The sequence below is a fragment of the Notothenia coriiceps genome, unplaced genomic scaffold (genome assembly GCF_000735185.1).
Source record: "Notothenia coriiceps isolate Sejong01 unplaced genomic scaffold, NC01 NC01_scaffold00009467, whole genome shotgun sequence".
Classification (NCBI taxonomy): domain Eukaryota; kingdom Metazoa; phylum Chordata; class Actinopteri; order Perciformes; family Nototheniidae; genus Notothenia; species Notothenia coriiceps.
In genome coordinates this window covers 73,948-88,535 of record NW_011342168.1, presented here as the reverse complement: position 1 = coordinate 88,535, position 14,588 = coordinate 73,948, and the positions used below count along the sequence as shown (strand labels likewise).

At 40.5% G+C, this 14,588-nt stretch overlaps 2 protein-coding genes across 2 annotated transcripts; one reads left to right on the top strand and one right to left on the bottom strand.

Annotated features, from left to right (window-relative positions):
* Positions 1–2,797: 2,797 nt before the first annotated feature.
* On the bottom strand, positions 2,798–7,977 carry r3hcc1l (R3H domain and coiled-coil containing 1-like). The gene is made up of 7 exons (XM_010770983.1): positions 7,731–7,977; positions 6,867–7,347; positions 6,520–6,707; positions 5,453–5,523; positions 5,063–5,158; positions 4,827–4,967; positions 2,798–3,360 (listed from the first exon to the last, which is right to left on the bottom strand). The coding sequence occupies exons 2-7, from the start codon at positions 7,323–7,325 to the stop codon at positions 3,308–3,310; spliced, it is 1,008 nt and encodes a 335-aa protein (XP_010769285.1). The 5' UTR covers positions 7,326–7,347; positions 7,731–7,977; the 3' UTR covers positions 2,798–3,307.
* A 148-nt stretch (positions 7,978–8,125) lies between these two features.
* crtac1a (cartilage acidic protein 1a) lies at positions 8,126–13,439 on the top strand. The gene is made up of 14 exons (XM_010770982.1): positions 8,126–8,275; positions 8,700–8,898; positions 9,308–9,504; positions 9,606–9,742; positions 9,850–10,006; positions 10,092–10,226; positions 10,742–10,878; positions 10,951–11,087; positions 11,172–11,254; positions 11,456–11,556; positions 11,638–11,806; positions 12,790–12,935; positions 13,151–13,190; positions 13,270–13,439. The coding sequence occupies exons 2-14, from the start codon at positions 8,702–8,704 to the stop codon at positions 13,275–13,277; spliced, it is 1,644 nt and encodes a 547-aa protein (XP_010769284.1). The 5' UTR covers positions 8,126–8,275; positions 8,700–8,701; the 3' UTR covers positions 13,278–13,439.
* The last annotated feature ends 1,149 nt before the right edge of the window (positions 13,440–14,588 follow it).

Genomic DNA, 14,588 nt, shown 5'->3' with positions numbered 1-14,588 from the left:
CATAGGGAGCACAACAAAATCTTTACTGAATTTGTTTATGAGTCAGTTTAAAAACGTTAAAAACATAATTATTTAAATGTGTGCTATTCAAGATTGTGATAGTGTGAGTAGATTTACCTAAATAATGGCATCCCTTGACCGACCAGGAAGTCATATTTCCTCGGTGTTGCTGAAAACTGGCTTCAAAGACTGCCGTTCTTCCTGAAGGCTTGGTCCGACCAAACCAAGTATAGCCTTTTAAGACTTTTTCTACAGTAGCCTATGTTTAACTGAGATTCCATATGTAAGAGGAAAAATGCGTTTATTATCATGACAGAAGTACTTCTGTTATTTGTATGAGTTGTTGTTATGAATGCAATTATGCCAATCATACTATCACTACAATTACTCAGGTTGTCATCAATGTGTGTGTCATTAGAAGGAAAGCTCTGAATTCTAAGAAGACTTACTGATCTAAAATATGTTTAGTATTTAATGCTGGAAAAACCACCACTATTGTCTTCTATTGTCTTCTACATCAGATTATTCCTTCATTTGGACCATGACTCACTTTTGATTTGATCCATGACATGCAGCAAGTTCCAGGGCAGTGTTGGCACTTGCTCAGTTGTGGTTTGTGCTTGTGGAGTTAATCTAATGATTGTCTGCAAGGCACCCAGCAGGCTGCTCTGCGGTACATCACCCCCTCGTGAAGTCACAGTAAAGCAGGAGATTATAGGCAGGGCTCAGATCTCACACGATGATGGTACAGAGCAGCTACAATCTGTATATGTAGCTCAGATGCAAGAACAACACAGCACAGGGAGGTCCACTTCTGTTCTGGCAAACTCGCTATGAACATTTGTCCACACTTGGTTTTATTCCACACTTAAATTATGTGTGCACTGCGACCAGAGATTAGACCTAAACGCTTAATTAAAAAAAGCGTAGAACCAGCATTTAATATATCACAACACTAGAGAGAACACTTAAAATATATTTTAAATGTAATTGTCATCAAACCAAATAATGCATGAGTATGTGATGTGCGACATACATCCATCACTTATAATGATTTTGCTCCACAACTACATCATTGGAAACAAGGGAGAAAAACAAGAAAAAAATATAAATATTTGCAAAAGTTGTATTTAACTTCAATTCATGTTTATACGTCGGTCATGTACAAATCTGAACCTGTAGCGGTGACTCCTCCACTTTAATTAGCCCTGTATGAGCCACGTGGCACGTAGTCATCCTCAGTTTACGATCTCAACCAGTACACAAACAAGGTTCTTTACAGCAGTGAACTGCAATGAACTGCATTGACGTATACAAATATACCAATGTAAGAGTGCAGGCGGATGTGTTGAATTGCCAGGTGAACATATCCACTTAAAGTCAACAGATTTAATTTTGAAGTTTATATAAAGTAGAAATAATTTGCAGTAAAACAAATGGCAAATGTACAGCCCGTTCTGCAAAAAAAGAGAGAGTTAATTATTAGCTGAGGTAAAAGAGGCACTGGGTCACGTGGTCTGTGGTTGGCTGGGTGAAGCCTCAGAGTAGGCCGCTGCCTCCAGCTGTCGCAAACGTCTCCTGAGCCTGGATGTGTGTGTTTCAGGAAGCTGAGTTATGAAAGCCAACTCCGAGTTAGGTAACATAGTCTCTCACTAGTAAAAAGTCCATATCTCAGCTTTCCAGAAACAACGAGTAATGTGCATTGTTAGATTGACAACTAATGTTCATCTAAAGCAATTTGAAGGAGTTGTTATAAACCGTAATATTGCAACATTTTAGTAACTAAATGATAATTGTATACTATAACTGGAGCAACAACATGAACAAAACAGGATGCGACTAACCTTGTTCAACACATTTAACTAAAATGTTAGTATATTTTAACACATTAACACCCAATACTTCTTAACGTAAACGCGTTAAAAAACAATTGTTTGTGCATTGTGAATGTTGCCATGATGAAATGCACTTTGAAAACACATTAAACTTGGATGAGGTGAGACTCCTGGAAAGCCTGAACACTCAACGCTTTCACATCAAAAAATAAACCAAAAAACCCTTTTCTTATTTTTAACTTCACAGTCCGTCAACGAATCATCTTTTAATTTGTTCTTCAGATTTAATGACACGCGTACTATCATTAGTTCTGCTTGTTGAAAATGTATTAAAGCAAACATGTACGCCTTATAGATTAAGGAAGCAGAACAGCCATGAAACTGGAAGAAAGCAGCAGGTTTGTTGGGGGGTTTTCACTTCTCGGAAAATAATGAATAAGACAAGCTAACAGGTCTTCAACAAAAGTTTTTACAGTCTATTCTCAACAATATCTTCAAATAGAGATTTACAGTATCCTCATGATTGGCTAGAGATATTAAACAGAGAATAAGATGATATATTTTGTATCATCTGATTTTATATGAACAAGATCACTCACCTTGTTTTATGGATTGCGAGCAACATGACTATCACTAGCAGCTTGGCTTTTTTGAAGAATCCCCTAAGAAATACAAACCCTGATCTCAGTGCAATGATTAAGGCAGAGTAAAACAGAGTAATATAAAGAAGTTAGCAGGTTTTTTTAACGATCTAGCTTAGTAAAAATAATGTTTTTAACCACCCTCCTTCTTCGTAACTCCTATCTACAAGGCTCTTTTGTCAAGTAGACTTCCCACCGTGAATGTGGACTCTGTTTTACTGGCAAAATATATTGTGAGCTATTTTGTTATGGTGTTATTCTTCGGCCATTACATTTTGCTTTAAACAAAAAATATGTCACAAAGAAGAGTTGAAGCAATAATGTTGTCTAATGTCACTTTAATACAGGACCTTCAAACTGTATTTGTTTCCCTCACGTTTACAAGTTCATTTACTTGGTTCATCTTTAAAAAAAAACGTTAACATAATTCTATATTAAAACAAACATTATTAAATTGGATTAGACTTGATGGTTCACTACAGACTTTGGATACAATGTCAAGAAATATGATTTAAAAAAACATTGTTATTTGTGTTAGCCCCAGCCATGGCACTGAGGCAACAGTCCCAACAAAGAATGAACATAAAGGCTGATGTAACACTGCAGCCAAACAGATTGAGGATGAAGAGATGTTTGGTAACAGTTTTTTAAAGGACTAAAGCCAGAAAGAAGGAAAACATGGTGGGAATCCATTTCTGGAAAGTGTGGCGGTAGGAAGGAGTGGCCAGTTGTCGAAAACAGAGCAGGAGAAGAAACAGAGAAGACTTTAGTCTCTGCTGTATCAAGGAATCAAAAACAAAACAAAAATAAAACGGTAGTTTTCCCATCCAATCACTTCCCCTCCCAGGCATCTTCCTTCTGCTTGGCTGCCATGCGCTTTTGTTCTGAAAAGATAAATCACAGAGACACAGTTCAACACATCAATCAGCGGAAGCTCTTACCTAAACTAGAATTTGTTTATTTGTTGCTCTATATTTGTATCAATGTCTTCACCACATGCAGGGCAGTGAGGCGCTGAGGCAGGCCGAGGAGCCGGCTGTGAATTAATCTCTGAATAAGACCATACGTGGCATCCTTTCCCAGGACACAATGTTCAGCACACGATGCACGTCTGACATTCACTGTGCCTGTTGTAATCTTACATAAAGAGCACAGTATGGGACGAACAAAGGAGATCTTTTTTTAGTCTCTATACTTCCCGACTGGCTCTTCCGTGGACATTCGTGGTTTTCTGGGCCTATATACTTATGTTCCATCTCAGAAGGGAAATGGCTGCTGTTCTGATTATAGACTTGTTATGATGAGCACAGCAGTGGGCCGAGAGCAACCTCTCTTGGCATCAATCTCCATTTTCTTAAGTAAAGTATGAAAATAGCTCCCACTTGTGGTGGAAATCTTGTGATGCAAAGACTAGGACCGCTAGGTAAGGACTTTATATCTCTTCATAGAGTGACTGGTAACCAAGGTTCTTTCTTACTGACACCGTGCTTCATACTCAGATATTAAACCTATTTTTCGCATTAGAAACAGCCCAATAGGATGAGGATCATTTACTCTACTATAGATGAGAGCAGGGCTACCTCACTTCCTGGCACAGTTACAGCCCACCCACTTTCTGGTGAAAACAAGGCATCGGCGCCAAGCGGAAATCATCAGTTTCATCATCCCTTAAAGCTGCCGTGTCATGTAGTGCACGTCAAACAACCAAACAGATCCAAAGTTGACATTTTCTTTACTTTTACTTCGTTAAAAATATGGTAAAAGAAAACATCTGTTTTTTCAGGCCTCCACAGATAGGACTAGATCGTAACCAATGGGACCCGGTTGGTCAATACCTGTATGGCTATGTGAAACACTTCAGAACAACTACATTATAATGCTAATGAGGTTAACATCTAGCATCAAAGTAAACGGTTGTAATGCTCAAAGGCAAAGTAGTGACTGTAGATGCTGCATTTAAATATAAAACACTGACAAGCCGATATCAGATTAAGTTCGTCCACCAGCAGAGTGACAGGACAACGATCCCCTTGTCACATAAATTAAACCATAAATCGAAATCGATCTCCAAGGAAATGGTGTAATTCTTTGCCTGACCTGACATTGTAAGATGAAAATATGCAATGTTTTCTCAAATGTTTGATGTGATTGGAGAAAACTTCGGAATCTGTATTTACCGCCAGTCAAATGACGGCAAGTGTTTTCACCCAAAAAGGGGCGTGGCCCTGACGTAGAGTGAAAATATTGTATGGGTTGCTCTCATCTATAGAGAACAGTCCTTTAAAAGCACTGCTGACCACAGTACATCTTCCCTTTAATAACATCTCAACTATCGCTGTAAATGTAGCACCTTTGGCCTCCTGGAGCTTCTTCTTCTCTGCCTCACGCTTTTCCTCCGTCAGGTTGCTCTTCACACCGAGGGCACCGATCACCATCCTTCGCGCCAGTGCGGCACTTGTCTGAGGTCTCTCTTTAGCAGGCAGGAGGTAGTCTGAGGATGGGAAGAATAAAGAATAATGAGGTCGTGTATCTAACTATGTGAGCTACAGAGGATGATCTGAGCTGAACTGGAGACGCTTTTTGTACCCGAGCAGCTACGAGCTTTGGCTTTAGTGGCGGGGGAGCATTTGGAGAGAGGTCGCAGCTTCATCAGCGGATGTTTGGTTCTTAAAGCTTCCCGAGCTGAAAATTGAGAGAAAAAAAATGAAACACCATTTTTAAAAAGCACATTTATCAGTTAACTGTGTAACCTAATAGAGCTCACAATACAATTTATTCGCTCAGCAGTTACCCCATACTTATTATTAATTTAAATAATGTTGAGTCGTTCCATAAGGGTCCACTGATACACTTAATTGAACATATTTTCTCCTATTGGGTAAAGCCTCACAACAATCATATTTACTGCAGAGGATTTCTTATTTTAGGTACTCCCCTCCCAAATGTCTCTTACATGTGACGACGTGCTTCGCTTACCTGCTATGGGGCTTGAGAAGAGGCCAAGAGCACTTGATTCATCAATCCACTGGATGTCAAAACCTCTTTGTCTGAAAGACATAGTAAGAAAAGCTCAGACAACATAGACCAGGGGTGTCAAACTAGATTTCATCCCGGGCCACATCAGCATTGTGGTTGCACTCAAAGGGCCGGTTGTAATTTTTGTATTATATATAAATATACATATGTAAATATATAATATATATTAAATAATGTATTATATTACATTGTTGGCCCTGCATTGGATTATTATCAGTTCTGGTAATATCTTCCTAAATAACCACGTCTGAAAGCAGAAGTCTAGGGCAAATAATTGAAAGCAAATATTCTAGAATTACATTGTATTGTATATTATATTCTTTGCAAGCTCTTGCGGGCCACATAAAATTAGGTCGCAGGACAGATTTTGACACCCCTGATATAGACTGTTACAAAAACCACAGGAAGATTAAAAACAAATATGCCAGGGAAGCCACATTCAATGAGTCCATTTAGTGGTTTAGTCAGGCTTCCAATGTGAATCTTTAAATAGAACATTGACACGTTTTATGTGGATGTCTAATTAGTGTTTAAAAGGTGAATGTAGTTGATGAAAGCAATACGTTCTTTAGTGTGTATTACTGTCTGATGTTATTCCTATTCCTGCATTGTCCTTTGATAGTGACGTAGTTTGATGCAAGGTGGAATATTGGCTATTTGCAGCGGAGAGGCCGATTCTGCAGCTGGAAAGTAATGATCACGCCCTACAGAAGGTGCTGGTTTATTTTGGATGCTGTTGCTCATGTTTTTTTACTATGCATGAATTTTAAAAGGACGTGGGTTGGAGACCTTCTTTCGCATCCTCTCAATAAAGAGTTGTTGTAGATTGGGTTCTCACTGGACCAGATTACCATGTTTTTATGATTTACTTTTGTTATTACCTGCATACAATAGGTGTTGCTTGGCTACAATATGTTTTGGCTCTGCATTAGTATCTGCAATGCAATGCATCCTGGAACATGTAGGCTCTCAACTTTCTCAGTAATAGATATAAGAATTATACATACGAGTAGTCCTGAAATAACTTGAGAAGGTCCTCGGTTCTAAACTCAGCAGGGAACTCGTAGATCTCTACAATGTTAGCAAGTTCGTCGTCAGTGAGGTCGATGTCATCTTCGGCATCTTTGTCCATGTTGTAGTAATCAAACCTGGCCTCCTGGACGGACTTCTTCTTTCTACCTTGCTTCACAGCCAGCTGGAGAAGTGAGGAAAGTGAGATGAGAACAGGAGGGAGAAGAGGGAAACAACAAGGGGATAAGTGTATTATAAAAAATGTGTGTTTCTGAATTGTGGGGATGGTTCTTCTGGTTATTTTTACTTTTTCATATTTGAATCACCAAGCCCAAGCTCTCACCTCTTCTGAAAGATGCTGATCAAGGCAATCTCCTTCATCATTGAACAAGGTGTCCCAACTCTCCTCTTCCCCTTCTTCTTCCTCTTCAATGGCAGCTGCTTCCAGCCGTGAGGTAAGTTTGGCCTCCACATCGGTTGGGTCAAGCTGCCCATTAACCTCTGTATCCTCCTCTGCCTTTACCTCAGGATCTCCATTCTGGGCCTCACCTTCTCCCCCAGTAGCAGCTCCCTTATCTGCTCCAGCCTTGTCCTTCTTATTCTTGGCGTTTTTCCTTGCCTTGTCTGTGTAGCGGGGCCTGGGTCTTGGTTTTACTTCTCCCTGAGGCTGTGCCTTATCTTTGGCTCCAGGGAGTCGTTGCTTGGGGACGTTCTGAGCTTGTCCTGTCTTCTTAGACGGGGCGGGGGGTGCGGGTGTTGGCTGGGCTGCAGTAGAGTCTTCTTTCGCTTGTTCCAACTCCATTATTGAATTACGTTAAAAACACCTGGATGATCAAAGGAAACAGAGGAAGAGACAATGCAGTGAAAATCGGTCTGCTTTAACCGTTAACATTTCTAAACTGGTCTTGAATGAGTTTATTAACAATATGAATGTTATTTTAACCAACCTACGTGAACTAGCTAACTCCCCCCGGAAAATAGTCTAAAATCTTGCTAAACGCATATAAAACCATGACAATGCTATTAGCTATTAGCTTACCGCTTTAGCTAACTAATCTTCCCCTCGCTGAGGTAGAAAGATGTGTTCATTGAGGGCACAACCATTCAGTTAGTATCAGCATACATTAAAATAGGATTGTGTTCATTTATTTTTAATAAATACATTCCAGGGAGAATTCTTAAAATAACGGTTGCTCATTTGTCTTACCCGGGTTTGGTTTGTTTAGCTTCAGATTTTCGTCGCACAGGTGACGCAAGCGTAGGAGAGCGCAAAGGATTTTGGGATATAGTGTAATTTCCCTACCTCTGCAGCTAAAACACTCTGAAAGAAGAGCACGCCTTTGTACTATCGTATTTGTTTTTTAAATCACAACATGCATTGTTTTTATAATCAAGATTTCTCCACAGAAAGACAATGTTAATGTGCTGTCGGTTGAAATTATTATTTCAGTACCGTAAAGTAATGTTTTGATTTAACAGCGCCTGCAAACACACGACTTCCGCCTTCCACATACAGTCTCACAGAAACCCAGATCAGCTATTGGTCAACTTTCTAATAAGGCCCACAAGTCTTCGCTGATTGGCCAATCGTCTTTGTGTTACACAACTTAAGCTGGTACATGTTATAAGCAGACGTTGTGTAAGGTGGGAATTGAACAGTTAATAACAAATGATATAACAATCACGGCCCAGTGCCCTCACATCGCTGCTGCGGAGTCTGATAATCTCCCTCTCTTCACCCTGACGGTGCAGGTAAGACGGCCTTTGCGTTTTTAACGAAAATCAAGTATGAATAACACAAACATGTCCATAAGAACAGAGGGTTAATATACCTGTGTGCAGATTCTCTAACCCTGTGACAAAAATGTTGATCTTGCAAAGAGCATGCTTACTGTAGAGATGATTCAGGTTTAAATGTATGGTGGATCTCATTCTACAATCATCTTATATAAAGGCTTTCAAGTTAAAACTGATATATAAAACTGGAATATCAGACAACATATTTGCAATTAGATATATTTATTATAAATTGTTTAGCCCTAACTCATGCACAGTGTTTCTAAATATGATATTAGCTCATCATCATTGAGGCTGTCCTGCTTTAAGCATAAGACTTGTTCATCGTCTGCATGCATCATACATGTAAAAGTACAATAACTCTGTGTTCCCGTTGCAGTGATGTGGCGTTCAGGTTTGTTGCTCCTCCTGGCTGGAGTCTGGCATCAGTGCCACGCCCAGAGCTCTGAGCCCATGCTGCAGGTTGTAACACAGACCATGCTTCCTCCTGACAGTCTGCACAATCCCACACAACTCAACTATGGAATGGCTGTTACGGACGTGGATGGGGATGGCGACCTGGAGGTGGTCGTTGCAGGGTGAGTGTGAAAAGGGTTAGCTGTTTCCTATGTTCCTTTCACTGCATAGACCAGGGGTGTCCAAACTTTTTTTCACAGAGGGCCACATACAGAAAAATATACGAAGGGCAGGGCCACTCAATAGAGGTATCTTACCTCATAAGTTCAGTTATAAGTTAGCAAAATCAATCAAATGTAGGTAAATTATGCTTGATACTTAAAAATGCCTTATGAAAAAAACAACCTTAACACATGAATACTACTGTGCAATATTTGTTTACATATATTTGTAAGAAGTACAATATAAGACGAGCACAAGTTTCATTTGTGGGAAATATTCCATTATACTTTGAATTTGTGGAGGGCCGATTCCAAATGGCATAGACATTCTTATATGTACAAAACTATTTTGTGTGATGTTTTCCCTCAGGTACGATGGGCCCAACCTGGTGCTGAAGTACGATCGCACTCTAAACAGGCTGGTAAACATTGCTATTGATGACAGCAGCTCTCCATACTATGCCCTGAGGGACCGAGCAGGAAATGCTATCGGAGTTACAGCCTGTGATGTGGATGGAGATGGGCGTGAGGAGATCTACTTCCTCAACACAAACAATGCCTACTCTGGTGAATAGCACATTCTTATGTTATTTCTTCATCATGTATCCAGAAGGTGATTACCAGTATCTGAAAGAGTCCCCGCGATAACTGACTTTTTTTTAATGCAGGACGGGCAACTTATTCAGATAAACTGTTCAAATTTCGGAATGGTCGCTTTGAAGATCTTCTTGGGGACGAGCTCAATGTGCTCCGTGGTGTCGCTAATCACATGGCAGGACGTTCGGTTGCATGTGTAGACAGAAAGGTTAGTAAATGGCATTAACAAGTCCCTCAATCTGATCTCTTTTATTCCACATTTTGTCTCAATTATTCTCAAATTCTTCCGTAATACCTCATATCTTTTCTCTGCAGGGAACCGGCCGTTACTCAATCTATGTGGCCAACTACGCCAGTGGCAGCGTCGGTCCCCACTCTCTCTTAGAAATGGACGAGGCTGCTAGTGATGTCTCCAAGGGCATCATCGCTCTGTCTGATGTGGCTGCAGAGGCCGGGGTCAACAAGCTCACAGGTCAGGAGTCAGGTTAGAGAGGTGAAGTCTGGGATGTTTTGTGTCCTGAATCAGCTGAAACATTAATTTTTTGATCGTTACGCAGGTGGCCGTGGTGTGGTGGTCGGACCAATCCTGAGCCAGTCGAAGTCGGACGTGTTCTGTGACAATGAGAATGGACCTAACTTCCTGTTTAAGAATAATGGAGACGGGACTTTTGTGAATATGGCCACCCAGGCTGGTGAGTATCAAACAGTAGGGTATAGTCAGGAATAGCGTTTCTGTAGGTATTGAAGTGTAAGTCTCTCTTGGCTTGATAACACTTTTTAATGGATTGTCATAAAAAGGGAATCTGTTCATTATTATATAAATATTACACAATATTAGAAAAACTGATGCGCTTCCCATAAGCCTCAGCTTTTTTGCTGTTTTTCTAATTAGCATATTTGATTAACTAAATAAAACAGTAACCATGGTAAACATAGCACAGTGTGAGTGTTTAGCCCAATGCAATGCTATATCTTACTACAGCCACACAGAGCAACACACATGCCTGTTTATTGTTTAAACACTGTGAGACCATCCAGGTATTTGATACTTAAATAAGGTTATGTCACGTACCAAAATGCATTAAAACTAACACTAGGAGTCGCCAATGTTGACAATTTCCAAACCCCACTCGTTGGGGCTGTTAGTTGGGCCTGGGGCAGAAGTTTCCCAGCAATAAAGCTTTCAACCTTTTGTCAACCTCTGAAGGTGTGGAGGACCGTAGCCAGCATGGCAGAGGAGTAGCACTCGCTGACTTCAATGGAGATGGAAAGACGGACATCGTGTATGGCAACTGGAACGGCCCCCACAGACTTTACCTGCAGGGCAGCGACTCTAAATTCAGGGTAAGGAAGGAGAGAAAGGAAAAGTTAAAATAAAATTGATAAAGCAAGACTTTAAAGTATTTGCTTGTGCAGAACATAGCCTCTGGAGGATTTGCAGCTCCCTCGCCTATTCGCACAGTCATCGCTGCTGACTTTGACAATGACAAGGAGCTGGAGGTGTTTTTCAACAATATTGCTTATAGAGGCAACGCCCCTAACAGGCTGTTCAGGTGACTATTCAGTATTAACCCCAAGCCCAATAAAGAAGCATACACTATTTAAACATCTTAAATAAATGTTGTGTTTCTATGCAGGGTGTCAAGGAGAGCCGATGCCGACCCTTTGATCTCTGAGCTTAATGTGGGAGATGCTGCAGAGCCACAGGGCCGGGGAACAGGTCAGCTACACCTCAGACCAGAGGACACTTGACAACATATTTTCATTTTGTTTTATTCTCAAAATGTCTTAACCTGAAGTGAATACACCTCTGCTACCTCTCTGTTTGGAGGAGATTTACAGAGACACAGCTGTCGGTTAAACGTCACAGTGAGGTTGTTATGTAGGTCAGCGCAGTAAAGGCTCTGCTGGGTTTGGACAGGTGGCACCGTCACAGACTTGGATGGGGATGGACAGCTGGACCTGCTGCTGGCACATGGAGAGAGTGTCCAGCAACCAATCTCTGTCTTCAAGGTCACGCAGGTGTGTATCTGTGTGAGTGTGTGTTTGGTAATAGTTGCTGAGCCGGAATGATCCTCAACCTGAACTGTCCCACTTCATCAGGGCTCATCCAACAACTGGCTGCGAGTCATCCCTCGCACGCAGTTTGGCTCTTTTGCGCGGGGAGCCAAGGTGACAGCCTTCACCCGTCAGAGTGGAGCTCACACACGCATCATTGACGGAGGATCAGGGTACCTGTGTGAGATGGAGCCTGTCGCACACTTTGGATTAGGTAACCTCCTTTAGCACTTTATAACTCAGACTCTGGAGACAACGTGACACTCAAATATATCTTGTATACCAATTACACATATATATATATATATATATACTGTATATATATATAACTTAATTTAAAGTCATCTTATCCTGCATGGGTTCAGTTTTTCAATCCCCCACCTGCACAGAACTGGTACCGAGCTATGACTTGTAATTATCACCAAGTCAAACCCAGACCCGACCCCTGCTAATCGAGTTGGCCTCAAGCTGTGTTTAAACCCCCAGACTACACAGCTAATGAATTTGAAGTTATTTATTTTTATCCTGGTTTAAGATGAGTTCCTATTCTTGATTCAGTGATCTAACTCACAAAAAGTCTCTTGATGCCAGGATAGCAAGCACATTCTCAGGTTTCATTATAAAACAATCATCATGGAAGGTGTTAATACTTATACTAAAATGTGCGGATTTAAATGTTTAGCCGTGCCTGTGAGTTTATATCAGAATATTTTTCAACCTGTTACACAATTTTTTCACTAGTAACTCTGTACCCAGTGCAGTCCTGGCCTGGCGATGTCCAAGGTTAAAAATGCACCTATGTGAACCCCTCAAGCCATTAATTTACATGTATTTTGTTTGTTAAATCTGGAAAGAAACAGAAACAACCATTTTTGGTTTTATAGGGACAATAATTTCTAAATCAACACATTATGTATTGCCGTATAATTTATATTCTTGTTACCTCACAACCTCAAAGTGATAAGAGTCTGTGTTAACTATGGATTAATTAAGCCAGCTGTTCGCTCTGCTTAAACTCGTTATGCTAAGCTAATGACCTCCTGGCTCCAGCTTCAGTGGTCGATCTTTTCATCTAACTCCCAGCAAATATTTATAAGCTATTCCTTCAAAATGTAATCCCATGTTGTACTTACACACACACATACATTTTTCTCTTCAGTGATGCTCAGTGTTTTACTTTTGACCCATGCATCCCAGGAACTGATGAGGTGACAGTGCTGGAAGTCTCCTGGCCTGACGGCAGCTCCATCTCTCGAACCCTTCAGCCTGGAGAAATGAACTCAGTGGTGGAAGTAGCTTTTCCCAAAGAAGGGGAATCGTCTCTGCTTGCCAATGACACGCAGGTACGCAGATCGGACCCACGGCATGAATTATGAGGAACACCGGTAATGTCCTAGGCACTCGGTGGTAGGCGCTTAAAAAAATGTTCACCACAAACTACAGTAGACAACACAAAGCTTCCTATGTTCTAAAATAATTGTACGCCCTTTGTCTGCTAAATTAATGAATAAACATATATTTTTTGAAAACCAATGAATGTCTTTCTTATCTTGTTCAGTGTGGGAAAGGCTTTTCTGTCCAGAATGGCCGCTGTGCAGGTAAGAAAGAAAAACTTTAAATCAGTCCTTTTTAAATATAGTGGCTTACATTTTTTATTTCATGTTTATGTTTTTACAGGTGTGTGAGGACAGTCTCTAAAAATCCCTGGGCCTTGTGATTTCCTTTACTTTATGAGTATTTTTAAGACTTTCTTATTTTTCCCTTGAACTGTTACAGCTACTGCATGGTTATGCTTGTTACTTTTAATGCGCATTGGCAAACTCCCTAAATAAATTACTCCAAATCAATATGGTCAGATTATCATTTCTTTTTTGAGTGAGTAAGGGTTAGAATACCCTACATTTAATGAATGGGTTATTTAAATACACAACATGATGCATTTTAATGTTAATTATTTCCCAAAAATGAAAATCAAAAAAAGGATGAAACTGATGGTCATCACATATCACATATTGCATCCCCACTCAATTTGTTTTGCATCCCCATGTTTTACATTTCACTAACACCAGCTGCCATCTGAAGATTAACAAATATGAACAAGACATGAACTCTGTGGATGACAAAGACTGACAAGAACTAACAACAAAAGTTAAGCTTTTTGAAGGAAAGATATTCAATTATTCTCCGGTTTGCACCTCTCCTCTGCTTGTTTCACACCTTGCCATCTCCTTCATGTTTCAACCTTTGTCTTGTCAGTGTTTTCTTATTCTGATGTCTGCCTTTGTTTGTTTTCCTCTACCATTTTCTTCTTCTCATCCCCTGTTCTGTCCCTCCACCCATGCAGCGTTGGCTCCATTTTACGATGGCTTCCGATCTACCTCTGTCTCCATGTTTGAAGCCTCCTCTTTTGAGACAGTTTTCCTACAGTGTGTCATGGTGCTCTCTGCTCTGTCAGACCTCAGAGGATGGTAGTCTTCAGGGTAATGATGATACAGTAAGACACTAGTCTGTACTAAGCATTTCCTAAACGACTTCCTGAGACATGCACTAACAGTGGGTCTGTTTTATCAGTATGCATATCCTAGAATCTGGATACCCAGCAGTTTGGGCATTTCCTGTTTGCTCTGGTGTGCTGCAGAAGTCTTTAAATGCTGTAAGTGAAGAATTAAAACTGAGGCCAGTATTGTGCCCCTTACTCAGCTGAAAGTAGTGCAGTGTAGCATATCTAGCAAACATGAATGAATGTTCCTGACCAAAACTTAGTGAATACAATTAGCAAGGGTTTAAAGAGGACATATTATGCTCTTTTTCAGGTTCACATTTGTATGTTGTGCCTCTACTGTGACATGTATCCATGCTTTAATGTTCAAAAAGCTCTTTATATTTTTTTTAACTCCCTGTGCTGCAGCACCTCTTTTCACCCTCTGTCTGAAACCAGAGCCCAGTCTGCTCTGATTGGTTAGCTGGCCAGTTCTGTTGTGATTGGTCAACCGCTC